Source organism: Pleurodeles waltl, chromosome 3_1, assembly GCF_031143425.1.
Source record: "Pleurodeles waltl isolate 20211129_DDA chromosome 3_1, aPleWal1.hap1.20221129, whole genome shotgun sequence".
In the NCBI taxonomy this organism is placed as follows: domain Eukaryota; kingdom Metazoa; phylum Chordata; class Amphibia; order Caudata; family Salamandridae; genus Pleurodeles; species Pleurodeles waltl.
Window position 1 is genome coordinate 314,298,849 of NC_090440.1, and position 15,411 is coordinate 314,314,259.

The 15,411-nt window shown below is 46.2% G+C and overlaps 1 protein-coding gene across 1 annotated transcript in view; it reads left to right on the top strand.

Annotated features, from left to right (window-relative positions):
* Nucleotides 1–15,411, top strand: part of MYO5C (myosin VC) — a 717,152-nt gene that overhangs the window by 409,578 nt on the left and 292,163 nt on the right. The window contains exon 24 of the mRNA XM_069222459.1: nt 10,816–10,879. Within this exon, the coding sequence (XP_069078560.1) occupies nt 10,816–10,879 (64 nt within the window). The remainder of the gene's footprint in view (nt 1–10,815; nt 10,880–15,411) is intronic.

Sequence of the window (15,411 nt, forward strand, 5' to 3'; positions counted from 1 at the left end):
AATAAATCCAGTTGAAATACCAAGATAGTCAAGCTTAAAGTCACCATATTGAATGTGCAAAACATACCCTGGTTGAACAGCTTCTATGCACGATGAGCTTTGTACATTTATAAACAACAGCGACCCTTTTGCAAATAGGTAGTGTAAAGTCTTCTTGGGTTAAGGAAATGAAGCCTGCTGACAATATATAACATTTTCTTTTACATTTCACAACATGGCTGAAACCAGAAACCAATGTTGATAGCAAGAAATGTACAACAATTCAACTGGGTGAAAACAGAAGACCAAAGAAAACATAATGAGCCGTTTGTATCTTAACAAACAGCCAGAATAACTCCATGAAAAATAGTTGCTCCCCCAAAACTCGGCTGGAAAGCACTTGTAACTGAAAGGAATGTGACATACTTTGAATTTTCCTTCTTTTAGTCTATCATTAACTGCTTCCTTTGTGTATACAAATTATAGACCACCAATTTTATTTTTTGCATTTTTCTTGCATAAAATGTGTGATTGTGGAAAATGCATAAAGTGATTGGACCTCTGTCAGACTGATAACAACAGAACACCACCACAGACGTCACACTAAAAACGCCTCACTATTATGTGTAGCAACATAGGCCTGACATGGCCACTGAAATCAGCATTACATCATCTAGCTATTAAAGTGTATAATGTCTGGTGTGCCCTTGCCACTGCGCTCTGCACAGATGCAACTGGTGGCCGGTTTGTTAAGCCTCAGCTGTTTGTTCATTGGGGTATGCAGTCAGGACAGGATTTCACAAGGTTATGCAAAGGTGTGACTGCATAGCTGAGGTAATACTAGATTGAAAAGGCATTGCTGCATTCAGAAATGAAGCATTCTCTAACATGTAGTAGTTGTATTCCTTCCGCTGAATGGCTTACTTTCAGCACACCAGGACACCATAAAACTGTAGGAGGCCTTTTCCATCTATGCACCCAGTATCTGAAATACCAGCCTGATATCCAGCCATACCTCCCCACGCTGCTCCAATTTGGTAAACAGTTTGCCGACTTGCCTCTTTCAGGAACACTACATCACTATGTACTGGGTCCACACCCAGTTACCTGGCTTGTGGACTGAGTCTCACTCATTGACTTTATCTTTCACCTGTACAGAGCTCAACTGCTTTTTGCCTAGGTTCCTGCTATATAAATGCCTCATGCAGCCATACATACACACTTGGATCATTTTGAAGAGGTGTCCGGGACCCTGTTGGCCTAGACCTTTATTTAGACAAGTCCAATGATTATGAACATGGAATTTATAGGCAGGAGAGGTATTCCAGTAGAATTAAAGATTCCTATTTCATGTAGTGAGGAACATGAACTAGAACATATGGCTCCAATTCCTGAGCTGGATTGATTGCCTGAACTGGCTGAAATGTCAGCATCAGAAAGACCAATACCCAAGCAGAACTCTGAAAAGACGCTGGACGCAGGTTTCACTTTTGAAGAGTGATGGCCACAGGCAACCCAAACAGAGGTCAATGATGCTTAGTTGTTTAAACTGTACTTGAAGAATGGTTTTTGGTGCAGTCCGAAAAAGAATGCAGAGTCTAAAGTGGTGAAGGCATTTTAAATGTAATGTTACCTGGTCACATAGGAGGAAAGAGGTTTGGTGATCCTGTGTGGACTACCAAAAGCTTGGCTAGCTGAACAGCTTAATAAAGACTGCCCTGGTATCACAGGCAGTGCTGGAGACACCTTTTGATAGGCTGAATATGGATGTTACTGTGCTCTTGATCTATAAATGTCTCTGGCAACCAGATAATGCCAGTGGTTTGAACCAGGTACTGCTGGTCACCCTCCTTTGGGCACCCCCTTTTTGTTCTTTTATAAAGATGCTAGAGATGATGTATCTGACATGCAATTCAGTTTAAATGTGTGATGAAATCCTTACAAGTGATACAGTGATCTATATGCCAGACCTCAGATGCAAGATGGCTCAGTACATAATGAATGTTTGTATAATGGCGATAGTCAGAGTGAGACGAGAGCAGATCAAATACTGATGTGGTTAGAAAGCTACTGTTAAAATTAAATAAGGCAAGCAGTTTGGATTGTGGAGCTTGTGAAGACTGGGAACTTTTATGGTAAAGGCTTGACCCTCAAACAGACCATGCTTTTCATACCAACATATAGAAACTCCACTTTAGCCATGGTGGTTTGTTATTTATTTTTCTGTCAAATTATTTGATTACAGATGAAGGCAAGCCCCTCTTTTTCTCACTTCGAGGGATGAGAACAATTGCTCTGTGCATCAAGTTGGTGTTTCTTCATAATTGACATAAAAGCAGTGCAGCTATAATGGGCACCTGTTTCAATAGTTTTTCAACTAGTTTGGAGACTTGACAAGTAGTCATTTTTCTGAGACAGCAACCGCATGGACAGCATACAAGTCAAAAGCTAAATACACAGTATATGAAATAAAGTTGTTCACAGCATCCACTAAGTTATATCCAAAGGTGTAAGTATGGTTTAGAGTCTATCCCTAAGTTATATCCAAAGGTGTAAGTTCTGAATTGTGGTCTTGTGTGTTTTAGAACAGACCAAATTCTGAAAAGCAGATCACCTTTCCGTTACCTTATGCAGATGAGCTACCATGTTACAGAGCTCTTCAAATTTAACAATTTACTAGTGCCTGACTGTATAGTGCCATAGAGACAGATTGTTTTGTCTACCCCAGTAGGTCCTATTCATTTTACCTTGTTGCCTTTTGGATTACTGCTTACCAGAGCTTTGTAAGATGGTCATGGCTAGCATATGAGAAGTCACTGTACCAAGTTTATGTAACATCAGTGTCTTAAGAGCCACCTTGATTAATAATCTAGCGTTAGATTAATCTAATACAGTTTGTGAAAGAATTCAGTCGCTTGAACGGTGAACCTAGCTATCGAGGCCAAATGTTGCAGTGGTCTGTGGTCTGCCAGGTTTACCAGTTTTCTGATAAGTTGCCTACCTCTTCAGGCCAGTATTCATTCTATTCTGGAATTATAAATTCTCAGAGAACAGAAGTAGGGGAATTACTTCCTTTGATTATTTGGACACGAGTTGGGTATCTAATAGCTAAAAGTCCTTTTAAATTGAGCATTTTAATGGATTTTAGTTCTCAGAGGTGCTTGGATTGAGGGAACTCCATCCCATTACCAATGGTCTCTCCATGCTTTTGATTTTAAAGGGTTTCCCACAGGTGGGTAGAGGATTTCCCATATAGTGAGGCTCACAGACAGGGCTTAGGGTTGTGTATCTTTTCCACATATTTGTGTATTTCAGAGACTAGGCAACCTCAAAAGAAAATGACAGATCCTGAAAAAAACAGAATCAGGAAGCGTTGGAATACAAAATATAATCTAAAACGTACTTAATGTATGTTAGTGTTTAGTTTAATGATGTGTGTTAGACCTGACAGCTTTAGGGTGGCCTTCGGCCCATCCTTTGCCTACCTCTTCCATTTTTCTGACTTCTTTTTTGCTGGTATTAGGACTCTGTGCACTTTACCCCTGTAAACCAGTGCTAAAGTGTTTTTGCTCTCTCCCTAAACATGATAATATTGGTTTATCCCTAGTAGGCATATTTAATTTTAACTTATAAGTCCCTAGTACTGTGCACTACATGTGCCCAGGGCCTATATATTGAATGCTACTTGCGGGCCTGCATCACTGATTGTGCCACTCACTTAGGTAGCCCTTTAACCATGTCCCAAGCCTGACATTGCAGAGCCTGTGAGTGCAGTTTTACATTGCCTTGTCAGTGTAGCAAAATAACCCTTTAGACAGGCCCAAACCTTCCCTTTTTTTTACAGGCCACCCCTAATATAGGCCCTGAACAGCCCAGAGGACAGGGTGCAATGTCTTTCTAAGGCAGGACCTGCACTTTTATGGTTTACATGTCCTGGTAGTGTAAAACTCCCAAAGTAGTTTTTCGCTACTGCAAGGCGTGTCTCTCCCGTAGGATAACATTGGGGTTACCTTATTAAATCTTTGAAGCGTAATTCACAACCTCCAATAGATAAACGTTTTGTGGAAGAGATAAACTTTTCAAGTTTGATGTCTCTGAAATCACAATTTAAAATCACAACTTATGTTGAAGTCAGTTTTTAAATTGCAATTCCGCAAATGCCACTTTTAAAATGTTGGCATGTTCTTACTTTCGCCATTTGGTGCCTGCTGTCTGTCTTTGATCACTTGTCTGGGGTGGGTGACAGCTGGGCTTCATGTATTCCGCTGAGACAGCCACACACAATGGGAGCTTAGGTGTGACTTGATGAGCCGTCCTGGGTTGATGGGAGGGAGAAGCTGGATCCAGCCTCACTTACACCTGAGTTGGCTGTGTCCTGCCCCCACACGAAGGACTACATAATCAATCAATCAAGTAATTGTAAAGCACAGCTTATTACCCGTGGGGTCTCAAGGCACTGTAGGTAGCGAGCTGCTCAGTCAAAGAGCCAGGTCTTGAGGTCCTTCCTGAACTGCTTCAGTGAGGGGACCTCTTTGAGGTGGAGTGGAAGCGTGTTCCAAGTCTGTCCTGTGAGGTATGAGAAGGGTCTGCCTCCAGCTGTGCTCTTCCTGATTCTTGGGATGATGGCAGGGCAAGTTGGATCACAGTTCTCTGGTGGTGGTGTAGAATGTCAGGCAGTGGCCGGTCCGATGTTGTGCAGTGCCTTGTAGGAGTGTGTCAGTAGCTTGAAGGTGATGTGTTTGTTGATAGGAAGTCAGTGCAGGTCTCTAGGTGGCTGGAGATTTGTCTGTGGCGAGGGATGTCCAGGATGGGTCTGGCTGCTGCGTTTGGATTCTCTTGAATCTTGCTTGTAACTTCTTTGTGATTTCAGCATAGAGAGCATTGCCGTATTCCAATTTGCTGCTGACAAGTGTGTAGATGAACTTCTTTCTTGTCTCAGGGGGGATCCACTTGAAAATGTTCCATAGGAGACGGAGAGTGTGAAAGCATGATAATGAGATAGCGTGACTTGGCGGGTCATGAATAGTGTGGAGTCCAAATGATTCTCAGGTTGCATGCATAGTAGGTGGGTGTCTCCTAAGGCTGCTGGTCACCAGGTGTTATCCCAGGCAGAGGGGGTAGAGCCCAGCATGAGAATCTCAGTCTTGTCTGAGTTGATCTTGAGGCAGCTGGCTTTCATCCAGGTGACCACTAATCTCATTCCGTTGTGGAAGTTCCTCTTGCCTGTTGATGAGTCGTCGGTGAGGGAGAGTATCAGTTGAGTGTTGTCTGCGTAGGAGACAATGTTGGGTCCTTGCTGTCTGATGATTTAGAGACATAGAGAGGAGCCCTGTGGTTCTCCACAGCAGGTTTGTTTGTTTGGATTCAGAGGTGAACGGTGGGAGTCTGACTCTCTGGGTTCTACCAGTGATAAAGGAGCTAACCCATTTCAGGGTCTTACAGTAAATGCTGGCATCATGGAGTCTGGTGCATAGGGTGGTGTGGGAGACTGTGTTGCATATGGCAGAGAGGTCGAGGAGGATGAGGGCAGCTGTGTCTCCATGGTCCAGTATGGTATGAATGTCATCTGTGGCTACAAGGAGGGCTATTTCAGTGCTGTGGTTGCTACTGAATCTGGAATGAGAGGAGTCTAGGGTGAAATTTGACTCGAGGAACTCCATGAGCTGCATGTTTTTGGCCTTTTCTATTACCTTGGCAGGGAAGGGGAGCAGAGCGATGGGTCTGTAGGTCTTCATGTCTCCTGGGTTGGTTTAGGGTTTCTTTAGGAACAGGTTATCTCTGCATGCTTCCAGTCATTTGGGAAGGTGGTGGTTTCCATTGAGTGGTTGATAGTCCGGCATAGCTTGGGGTGATGGTGGCGTTGGCTCGGTTAAAGATGTGATGTGGGCATTGGTCTGAGGGTGTCCCTGAGTGGATGCAGATCATGAGCTTCTGGGTGTCTTCTGTGGAGATAGGAGTCCATTGTTTCAGAGCTGGCTGCGGGCTGGGGTCCATGGTGGTGCTGGTGGCCCGTAGGGGTGGAATTTGGCTCTTGAATCCCTTGCATATGTCCTGGATTTTCCAGTGGAAAAAAGGTGGAGAGTTTGTCACAGAGATCTTGAGAGGTTGGGATGTCTGGGGTGTCCGTTCTGAGGTTTGTGAATTCCTTGGCAATGGTGAATAGCTCTTTGATGTTGTGTGAGTTGGTGTTGATGCTTTCTTGAATGCCAGACTTCCTGGAGGCCCAGATGAGTTGGTGGTGTACAGAGACTGTGTCTTTGTAGGTTGTGTGGTATGCGGTGTTTTTGCTGTTTCTCCATTTTCCTTCCATTCGTCTGCAGTAGCGTTTGGACTCTTGGAGTTCTTTCGTGAACCAGCTGGATTTCTTGCTGGGCTGGTTTCCAGATTGTTTCCTGAGGGGGGCTATGGTGTTTGCACAGTCTGCGATTCAGCAGTGTAGGTGGCGTTCGGAGTTGTTAGCATCCGTGGTGTCCAGTCGAGGGGAGTGGCTGATTGCATCTGTGAGCTAGTCTTCGGTGACTTTGCCCCAGTTTCTGCCGGGGGGGGGGCGTCGTGGTGTGCCGTGGTCTTGGTCAGAGTGAAACGGACGCCTCAGTGGTTGGTCCGGTGGTGTTCGGAGGTGTGTGAGAGGGTGATGTTCTTTCCCGCTGAGAAGACAGGTCAAGGGTGTGCCCTGTTGAGTGAGTGCAGAGGTTGACTAGTTGCTTGAGGCCGAGGGTGGTGAGTTCATCCAGGAGGGATGTGGTGTTTGGGTCGTTGTTGTTTTTGAGGTGGAATCTGAGGTCACAGAGGAAGATGGTTGGTGACGAGGTTGGCAATGGCTTTGCTGAATTGGGGGTGGGGTCCAGGAGGCCTGTAGATGAGGTTTTCGTAGAGGGATGTGTTGGGGTCATCTGGATTTGGAAGTGTAGGTGTTCGGAGGTGCAGGACAGGGTCTGTGCCTCTGTAATGGTCATCAGACAGAGGGGGTCATTACAACCTCATGCAGACCGCCGAGGTTGCGGGCACCAGAATACCTCCATTGCAGGCGTTACGGCTGGCTCCCTATTTTGGCTTTTCCGCTGGGCCAACGGACGGTAACAGAGTTACCGTCCGCTGGCCCAGCGGAAAAGTCACATCAACATTGCCGCTGGCAGTGAAATGCGCGACGGGGCTCTGCCTGTGGGCCCCCGCACTGCCCATGCCAAGTGCATGGGCAGTGCAGGGGCCCCCAGGGGTCCCCTGAGTCCCCTTACCGCCAGCCTCTTCCTGGCGGTGCAAACCGCCAGAAACAGGCTGGCAGTAGGGGAGTCATAATCCCCAGGGCAGCGCTGCTGCCCTGGGGCATCGTGCTCCTGTAGACAATGGCGATCCCTCCTACTGGTCTCTTGACTCGGTTTCTGTTGATAATTTTGTAGTGTCTGGTATGGCGGAGGCAATGTTCGAGGCTGAGATGGGGGTCATCCATGTCTCTGTTAGGAAGGCGGCGTCAGGAACAATTGAGTCGAGGAGGTCCCATACTTCTACTGTGTGTTTGACGAGGGAACGTGTGTTGAGAAGTGTCCATCTGAGGTATCGTCTGGGGTGATTTGGCATGCAAAGGCAGGTGAAGGAGCAGCTGTGTCAGGAGAAAGGTCCTTGGGTCTTATTCGGCTCTAGGGTTGAGGAAGTGCAGAGTGCGGGCGTCGTACCGACCGGTGGTGCAGGAACCAGGGTCCGTGGTGATGAGCATGGTCCAGGCACGGACGGACATGGTCGGGCTTGCCTTTGGCACAGCAGTGGCAATGCTGTCATTCAGAAGGGGAAGGGGTGGTTGGGCAGCTGGGAAGTGGGAGGGCGAAAAGCGTGTCGCAAGAAGGGTGTGGGGCAGCAGAGGCAGCACCTGTAGGAGAAGAAACAGGATCCAGCAGCTGGGAAAGTGGGAAAAAGCGAGGACAAAGGACACAAAAGTTAAAGAACTGAAAAAAGAGGCAGAAAGAAAGAGAGGAAAAGCAGAGAGAGGCAGCGGGCAGAAGGCAGCAGAGACAGAAGGACAGACGTCTGAGGAGGACCTTGAACCCACAGAACCAGGCAGACTCAGTGCACACAGGGCAGCAGGAGCTGCTACACAAGAGGAACATCGTGAACGCTGACCAGAGGTCAGTGAAAAGTAACCCCTTCACTGCGCATCTGGCGCCATTAAGAAGGGGAGGGAGGTGGGAGGGGTTGGTCAGCTAGGAAGCGGGAGGGCAGGAAGTGCATCACAAGGAGGGGGCAGGGCCGCAAGGGCAGCATCGGCAGGGAGAAGAATGCGGGAAGGCAGCAGAGATAAACAGACAGATGGCCAAGGAGGGTCTTGAACCCACAGAGCCAGACAGGCTCAGTGCATGTAGGGCAGCCAGAGCTGCTATGCAGGAGGAGCGACATGAACACTCACCACGGTCACTACCCTCTGTAGTGAGTCTGGAGCCAGGGCAGGACCTCTGAGCACTTCAAATGCCTTTCTTTGATGTCTCCTCCACTTAAAAGGCCCAACTGGGTATAAGCACTGGACCTCTGACACTACCACTTCTGGTATACTCTCAGTACACTTCGGGACCTGTGAATACACGAAGAAGGACTGCTGTCCTGATGAAGGACTGCCACTCTGCTGGACTGCTGTTTTGCTGGACTCCTGCCTTCATGTGCAGCTGCTGCCCTGGCTGGGTGAGAAGAACTGCATCACTTGAACCCAGAGTGACTCACTTAAACCTAGAGTGACTCCATGGACATAAAAAACTTCCAACCACCCTGATTCTGCCCTGTGACTCTGCCATGTGTGAACCTTCCCTGCCAAGTGGTGCCACCCAAACCCTGATCCCTTGGAAGTGGGCCTAAGGTGTTTGCTCCAGCAGAATCAACACATCCTCTGCTGAGTGGCGCATCTCTAAACCATACAGATGCTTTGCCTCGGCTGAGCTAGGCATCTTCAAGCAGAACAGATGCATTGCGGCTGTTGCAAGGATTAGATCTGACGCATCGCCTTCAAAGCGGCCACTGTGCAATGCTTTCTTCAGGCACAAGGTCCTTGCATCCTGTCGACTGCAGCCTTGACACATTTGTTGAAACTCTGAATCATAGCTTCACTGCTCATCATATCCAACACATCCTCAACACCAGTCAACACATGTAAGCTCCATTGACAGGATCCTCAATGTAGATACCGCACCAAGATCTCGCACCGCAGCCTCAACCGAAGCTCTGAACTGGCTCATCACCTCTGCTGTGCAAGACATCTTCAATCCAATGCCACGGAATGCTCCGCAACCTCGGATTAAGGTACTTTTCTTCTTCGGGCTGACCTGGGTTCCTGTTGCTGGCCCTGACTTGGACTAAATCTTTGACTGTGCCCCGTCTGGAGCAACCAGATAACCCCTTTTAGCGTTTTATACTTCTTAGCTCTATTATCACCTAAAACCTTTAGAATTCAATATCTCAAATTCTGTCTGTTGGATTTTTGTTGTTTTGTTTTATTTTTTTATTGCAGTCAGATCTATTTTTCTAACTTGGTATGGCATCTTTTGGTATCTTTTGTCTGGTATATTTCAAAGAAGGAAATGGAAAAATAGTTTAATTACATGGAAAAATACTTTAACTATATTTTTTTTTAAGTGCAGCTTTTATCTCGATACTGGAGGCTCTATCAGTGTGATTTATTTGCATCTTTATAAATATTAATTGCACACAGAATTCTAGGTTGTTGTTTCAAAAACTTTACATTGAAGTTTACTGGAACTAAAATTGTATACTTTCTCCAACCCTCAGTATGGTAGATGAAGTTTCATGAAGTTTATCAAATAATGGACATTTACTATCTGTGTTAGGCAATATTTCATGTTGAGACAGGATGGGTAATACCCTGTGTGTAAATCATGTCCATACTAGGTATATATTGGGAATCTGAGACAAACCAATGTATGGAGGGTCTTTCAACGCAATGGCCCTTTGGTTCTGTGCCCTTTAAAATAATTAGCACTAAATGCCAGCCAGCAATGTTATTGGCGTAACCAGAGTAGGTACACAAAGTATGGATGAGAAGTAAAGTGATTCACCATTCCTGATGCCAACTTTCTTGTAAGAGCAGGAATTTTGCTGCGGCAAGAACGTTCATCATTGATCATGTAGACCTAATATCCAACAAATTAAGGGTATTGGGCCATATGTATCAAAATGTTTTACTCATTCTTCTGTCTATGCCGAAATATTTCTCTACATATGACCCACTATTTCTCTACATAATCCCAATATGTAGATCACAACTTTAAGCATATTTAGGTACATCAGCTCTTTTGCCTGATGAGGAGCTATCTTGTTTGCCATAAGCCCATGTAGGACTGAGTATTGCTTCCAGAACTGAGAGGAGTCCTTACCTGGAACCTCGTGAAACTAGTGTTACAAGGAACATACTATTTGTTTTTGTTATTTCCTCAAAGTGTACACTTTATGTTGTTATTGAAGTTACAACAATATGATCACTAATAAGCATTGCTGCGCTAGACAACTAACCAGTGTTTTGAATATCAGTGCCTCCCTCTATACAGACAGTTGGAATTATGTTGTTGGGGCCTAAACCATCACGCAAAGTATTGTCACCATAGTCTTGTCATCAGTTTTTTGTGTAACTAATTATGTGCATTCTGAGTTTATGGTTATTAATGGCAAAATATGCATGCATTCATTATGATAAGAGGAATGGCATTGTTATATTTACTTTCTTTGTACAACTTCACTATATTTAAACCATTAGTTCTCATGTCTTTGCTAGGGTATTCATTAGAAAATATTTTCTTGACAAACACTTTTGCATTTTGTTAGTGGAATGTTCTCTGTTTTTTTCAGATAAAATGGATGAACTTACAAAACAACTCTTCGCTGATGTAGAAAAAGAGGAAAGACAGAGAATGTATGTATATGTTGGGAAAAATGGTTTTATAAGAGGACCTATTTTCTTAATATACTTATTTTACCAATGCTTATTCTGAAATATTTACTCTGGTAATTACTATAATCTAAAGTTGCATAATAGTTCAAAAACAACAAAGCAACAAAAGAGGACATGCACTTAGAAAATCAAATATAATTAGGGATTTTTACATTAAACCCGTTTGCAGCTTTGATTCAAATGTTTACACTGGAAAGTGACACTGCATATTTTATGATACCATTAAATAACATACAGTAGATAACAAATTACACAATATTGCAGGGTATCATATCAAAGAGGATCATGGGTTCTAATATTCCAATTTAAAGGACATGATGGTACATGATTGGTTACGTATTAGATATTTTAAGAAATTTGGTTGTTGGTTGACTAGGGTGTGAGCCTTGGTCAAGCAGCAACCACATTCCTTGTCAGGGTGAGACAAAAGCCATCCCTAAATTAATCTGTGATGAACCGTCCAATAGCTTGGCACAGAGCAGACAGGCCTAACTTAGAGGCAATGTGTAAATCATTTGTGAAATACTTCAAACAGTAATAAAGTTAGAAAAATAGAGTAATTTTTAATAAATAAATCCAGACCAAACAACAAAAATCCTATCAGAACTGGAGATGAGTAATTGTAAAGATTTTGCTGTCAATAATGCCAAAAAAGCAAAAAGCACTAACTGTAGCTATCTAGTTGCACCGGACCAGCATAAAGTCACAAGTTCAGGCCCGGCCACAATGGAGTGCAGACCAGCTAGAGGGACCCAGTTAGGCCCACTGAACAGACTACCTTACATTGGGGGTCATTACAACATTGGCGGGCGGCTTCCGCCGCCCGCCAAGCTGTAACCGCCATGCGGCCGCCAATGCGGGCGCACTCCCGCGGTGCCCATTACAACATCCCCGCTGGGCGCAAACCTAGTTTACGCCCGCCGGCCCAGCGGGGATGCGGCCGCAACATAGGAGGTGTTGCATAGAAGGCCGTGCGACGGGTGCAGTTGCACCCGTCGCACTTTTCACTGTCTGCTATGCAGACAGTGAAAAGCTGCACGGGCCCCCAGGGGCCCCAGGACTCCCCTTACCGCCAGCCTCTTCCTGGTGGTGCAAACCGCCAGAAACAGGCTGGCGGTAGGGAAGTCATAATCCCCAGGGCAGCGCTGCTTGCAGCGCTGCCCTGGTGGATTATCACTGCCGGGGCTAAAATGGCGGGAAACCGCCGGCCCCGGCGGTGCGACTGCGGCGCTACCGCCGCGGCCGAAATATGGGTCTCTGTACCGCCAGCCTGTTGGTGGTACGGATGCCACTTTAGCCCTGGCGGTCTCAGACCGCCAGGGTCGTAATGACCCCCATTGTGGTTTGCGTTGCGTCGGTAGGATTCACGTCGAAGATGCGTCACACAGCCAAAACAATGCATCGATTCAGAGATGCGGCGATGCTGCAGTGTGTCGTCCTGTGTCGTTGGATTCGGTCAACAAGGGTTTGCCATACTTCAAGGATGCATTGCTCAGTCTGGTGATGTGCCTGTTCCGAGGAGCTGCGATCTAGAGTTGAGCATTGTATTCGAGGCTGAAGTAAATGAGGGATGCAAGGGCCTGCGCTGAGGATGCATTGCGCAGCAGCAGTTTTGATGGGGCGACAGGGCTGTGATGCTATGCGGGTCTTTGCAGCAATACTGATCCAACGAGCAGTGGTGATGTGTTGGTTCTGCTCGGGGTTGAGCCTCGCAGTAGAGTAGATGTGTCCGTTCTGCTGGATCCAGAGAGGCTGACAGAGCACCTTAGGCCCACTTTCAAGAGTCTATGACTGGGGTGGCACCGCTAGGCAGGGTAGACTCACAGATGACTGAGTCTAGGTGCTGGGATCTAGGTTATTGGAGCCTTCTGTCCCAAAGGCTCAAGTCAGGAGACCAGCCAACTAACCTTTGGAGTCCCTCTGATGGTGTTGGGTTCAATAGATGCAGGTCCAGACCTTCTCATGCAGGCAAGAAGGCAGCAGGTCAGCACACCTGAGCAGCAGTCCTTCAGAGCAGCAGTCCAACACAGTGGCAGTCCTTTCAGCAGTATACCAGTCTTTGTTGCTGGCATAATATCCACAGGTCCAGAAGTGTGCTGAAACATTGATGTCTGAGGTCCAGTATGTATACCCAGTTGTGCTTTTGAAATGGGGAGAAGCTTCTCAAGGCATGCATTTAAAGTGCACGGGGACCCTTACCTCCCTGTCTTGGATCCAGACTAACTACAGGGGGTATGCAGCCTTTTGTGTGGAGGCAGGACACAGCCTATCCCAGCTTCTCTCTCCCATCCTGCCAGTGATGGGTCATCCAGGCACACCTAAGCTCCCTATTGTGTGTGGTTGTCTTGGAGGAATACCCAAAACCCAACTGTCAAATACACCCCGTCATGTGACCCAGAGACACGTTGCAGGCACCAAATGGCTAAGGCAGTAAAATGCCAACTTTCTGAAAGTGGCATTTTCAAAATAGTAATTTAAAAACCGACTTCACCATCACAGGATTTTTCATTACAATGCCAAAGACACCAAACAGAAACTGGCTACCTTCTCCCATTTATAAAGTACAGCTTATTAAATGTAATAGGGTAACCCCTATATCATCCTATGGGAGAGGTAAGTATTGCAATAATTAAACAAATGTGTCAGAGTCACCAGATCCTCGGGGTCTGCGCACGCTCCCAACACATCCACCACTGAACATCTCCAAGACTCTGATAGATAAATCACAGAGGCTAAGAGAGTTCAAGAGGGGAAGAGGGGATTAGGAAGGGAAACAGCTGGGAAGGAGACCTGTAGTAAGAAAAAGGTTAGAACTCACAATATGAAAATTATATCTCCTGAAATCAATACTAGACTATGATTCTAAGCATAGTCATTCTGAAAACATGAACAATCTAAGAATTAAGTTTAAAATGATTAAGGCCCTGATTCCGACCCTGGCGGTAAATTCCGTCAGGGCCGGGGTCCGCGGGAGCACCGCCAACAGGCTGGCGGTGCTCCTTTAGGCATTCTGACCGCGGCGGTACAGCCGCTGTCAGAAACGGAAAGTCGGCGGTGTACCGCCGACTTTCCCTGCCCAGGGGAATCCCCCATGGCGGCGCAGCTTGCTGCTCCGCCATGGGGGATTCCGACCCCCTCACCGCCATCCTGTTCCTGGCGGTTCCGACCGCCAGGAACAGGATGGCGGTGAGGGGTGTCGTGGGGCCCCTGGGGGCCCCTGCAGTGCCCATGCCAATGGCATGGGCACTGCAGGGGCCCCCGTAAGCGGGCCCCACTTAGAATTTCAGTGTCTGCATTGCAGACACTGAAATTCGCGACGGGTGCAACTGCACCCATCGCACCCTTCCCACTCCGCCGGCTCCATTCGGAGCCGGCGTCCTCGTGGGAAGGGGTTTCCCGCTGGGCTGGCGGGTGGCCTTCTGGCGGTCGCCCGCCAGCCCAGCGGGAAACACAGAATGGCCGCTGCGGTCTTTTGACCGCGATGCGGTTCCCGCCAGGCGGGCGGCTCCCGCCGCCCGCCGAGGTCTGAATGACCCCCTAAGTTTCAAGATGGCCGGATACCTGTAAGGGAATCAAGATGGATTAAATGAAAACCTTCTTATTCAGGTACTTTCCTTTACATGAGAATCAGAAAAATATTCTGACTAAATTTTAAACCAGTCACATAAATCGTTTTTTGAAAATGCATACTAGAATCATACAATATTGCATTTAGAACCACTGATCTTCTGTGTACTCTTAAAATGTTTCAACACGAATTGCGCATATTGTAGATTTATATATATATATATATATATAATAAACACCATGAAGGGAATGTGCACCATGAATATCACAATATGGATTCAGGAAAACAAATCACATAACTTGTCAACTCGAATATTACATGATAAATATCTTAGAATAGTGGCATACAATAAACAACATGAATTAAACTCGAGGAGGGAATCGGCGTCTTGCCGATTCGAGTGTCACCATGTAAAATGCAAAGAAATGATAGTACGCAATGAATAATAAAAGTCAAATCATCATTAAACGAATCACGCGTCTTGCCGATTCGTAAACCACAATGTAAATGCCAAGAAATAACAGCTCACAATGACCAACAAGATCAAAGTACAATGAAACGAATCGCGCGTCTTTTGCCGATTCTTAAGCCACCATGTAAATGTCAAGAAATGGTAGCGCGCAATGAACAACAAAGTTAAAACACCATAAAACAAATTGTGCGTCTTGCTGATTCTTAAGCCACCATGCAAATGTCAAGAAATGGTAGCGTTCAATGAATAACAAGATTAAATTATCATGAAACGAATCGCGCGTCTTGCCGATTCGCAAGTCACCCTGCAAATGTCACAAACACTCAAGCGCATATTTCACACGCACAAAGTACTCTGTCAAATCATAAAATAATTAGGCCCAAGAACATGAGAGTTCTCGATAACGGCATCGGGAGGCCAGCCCAACCACTGTCTTACCGCCCAGAACAAGGA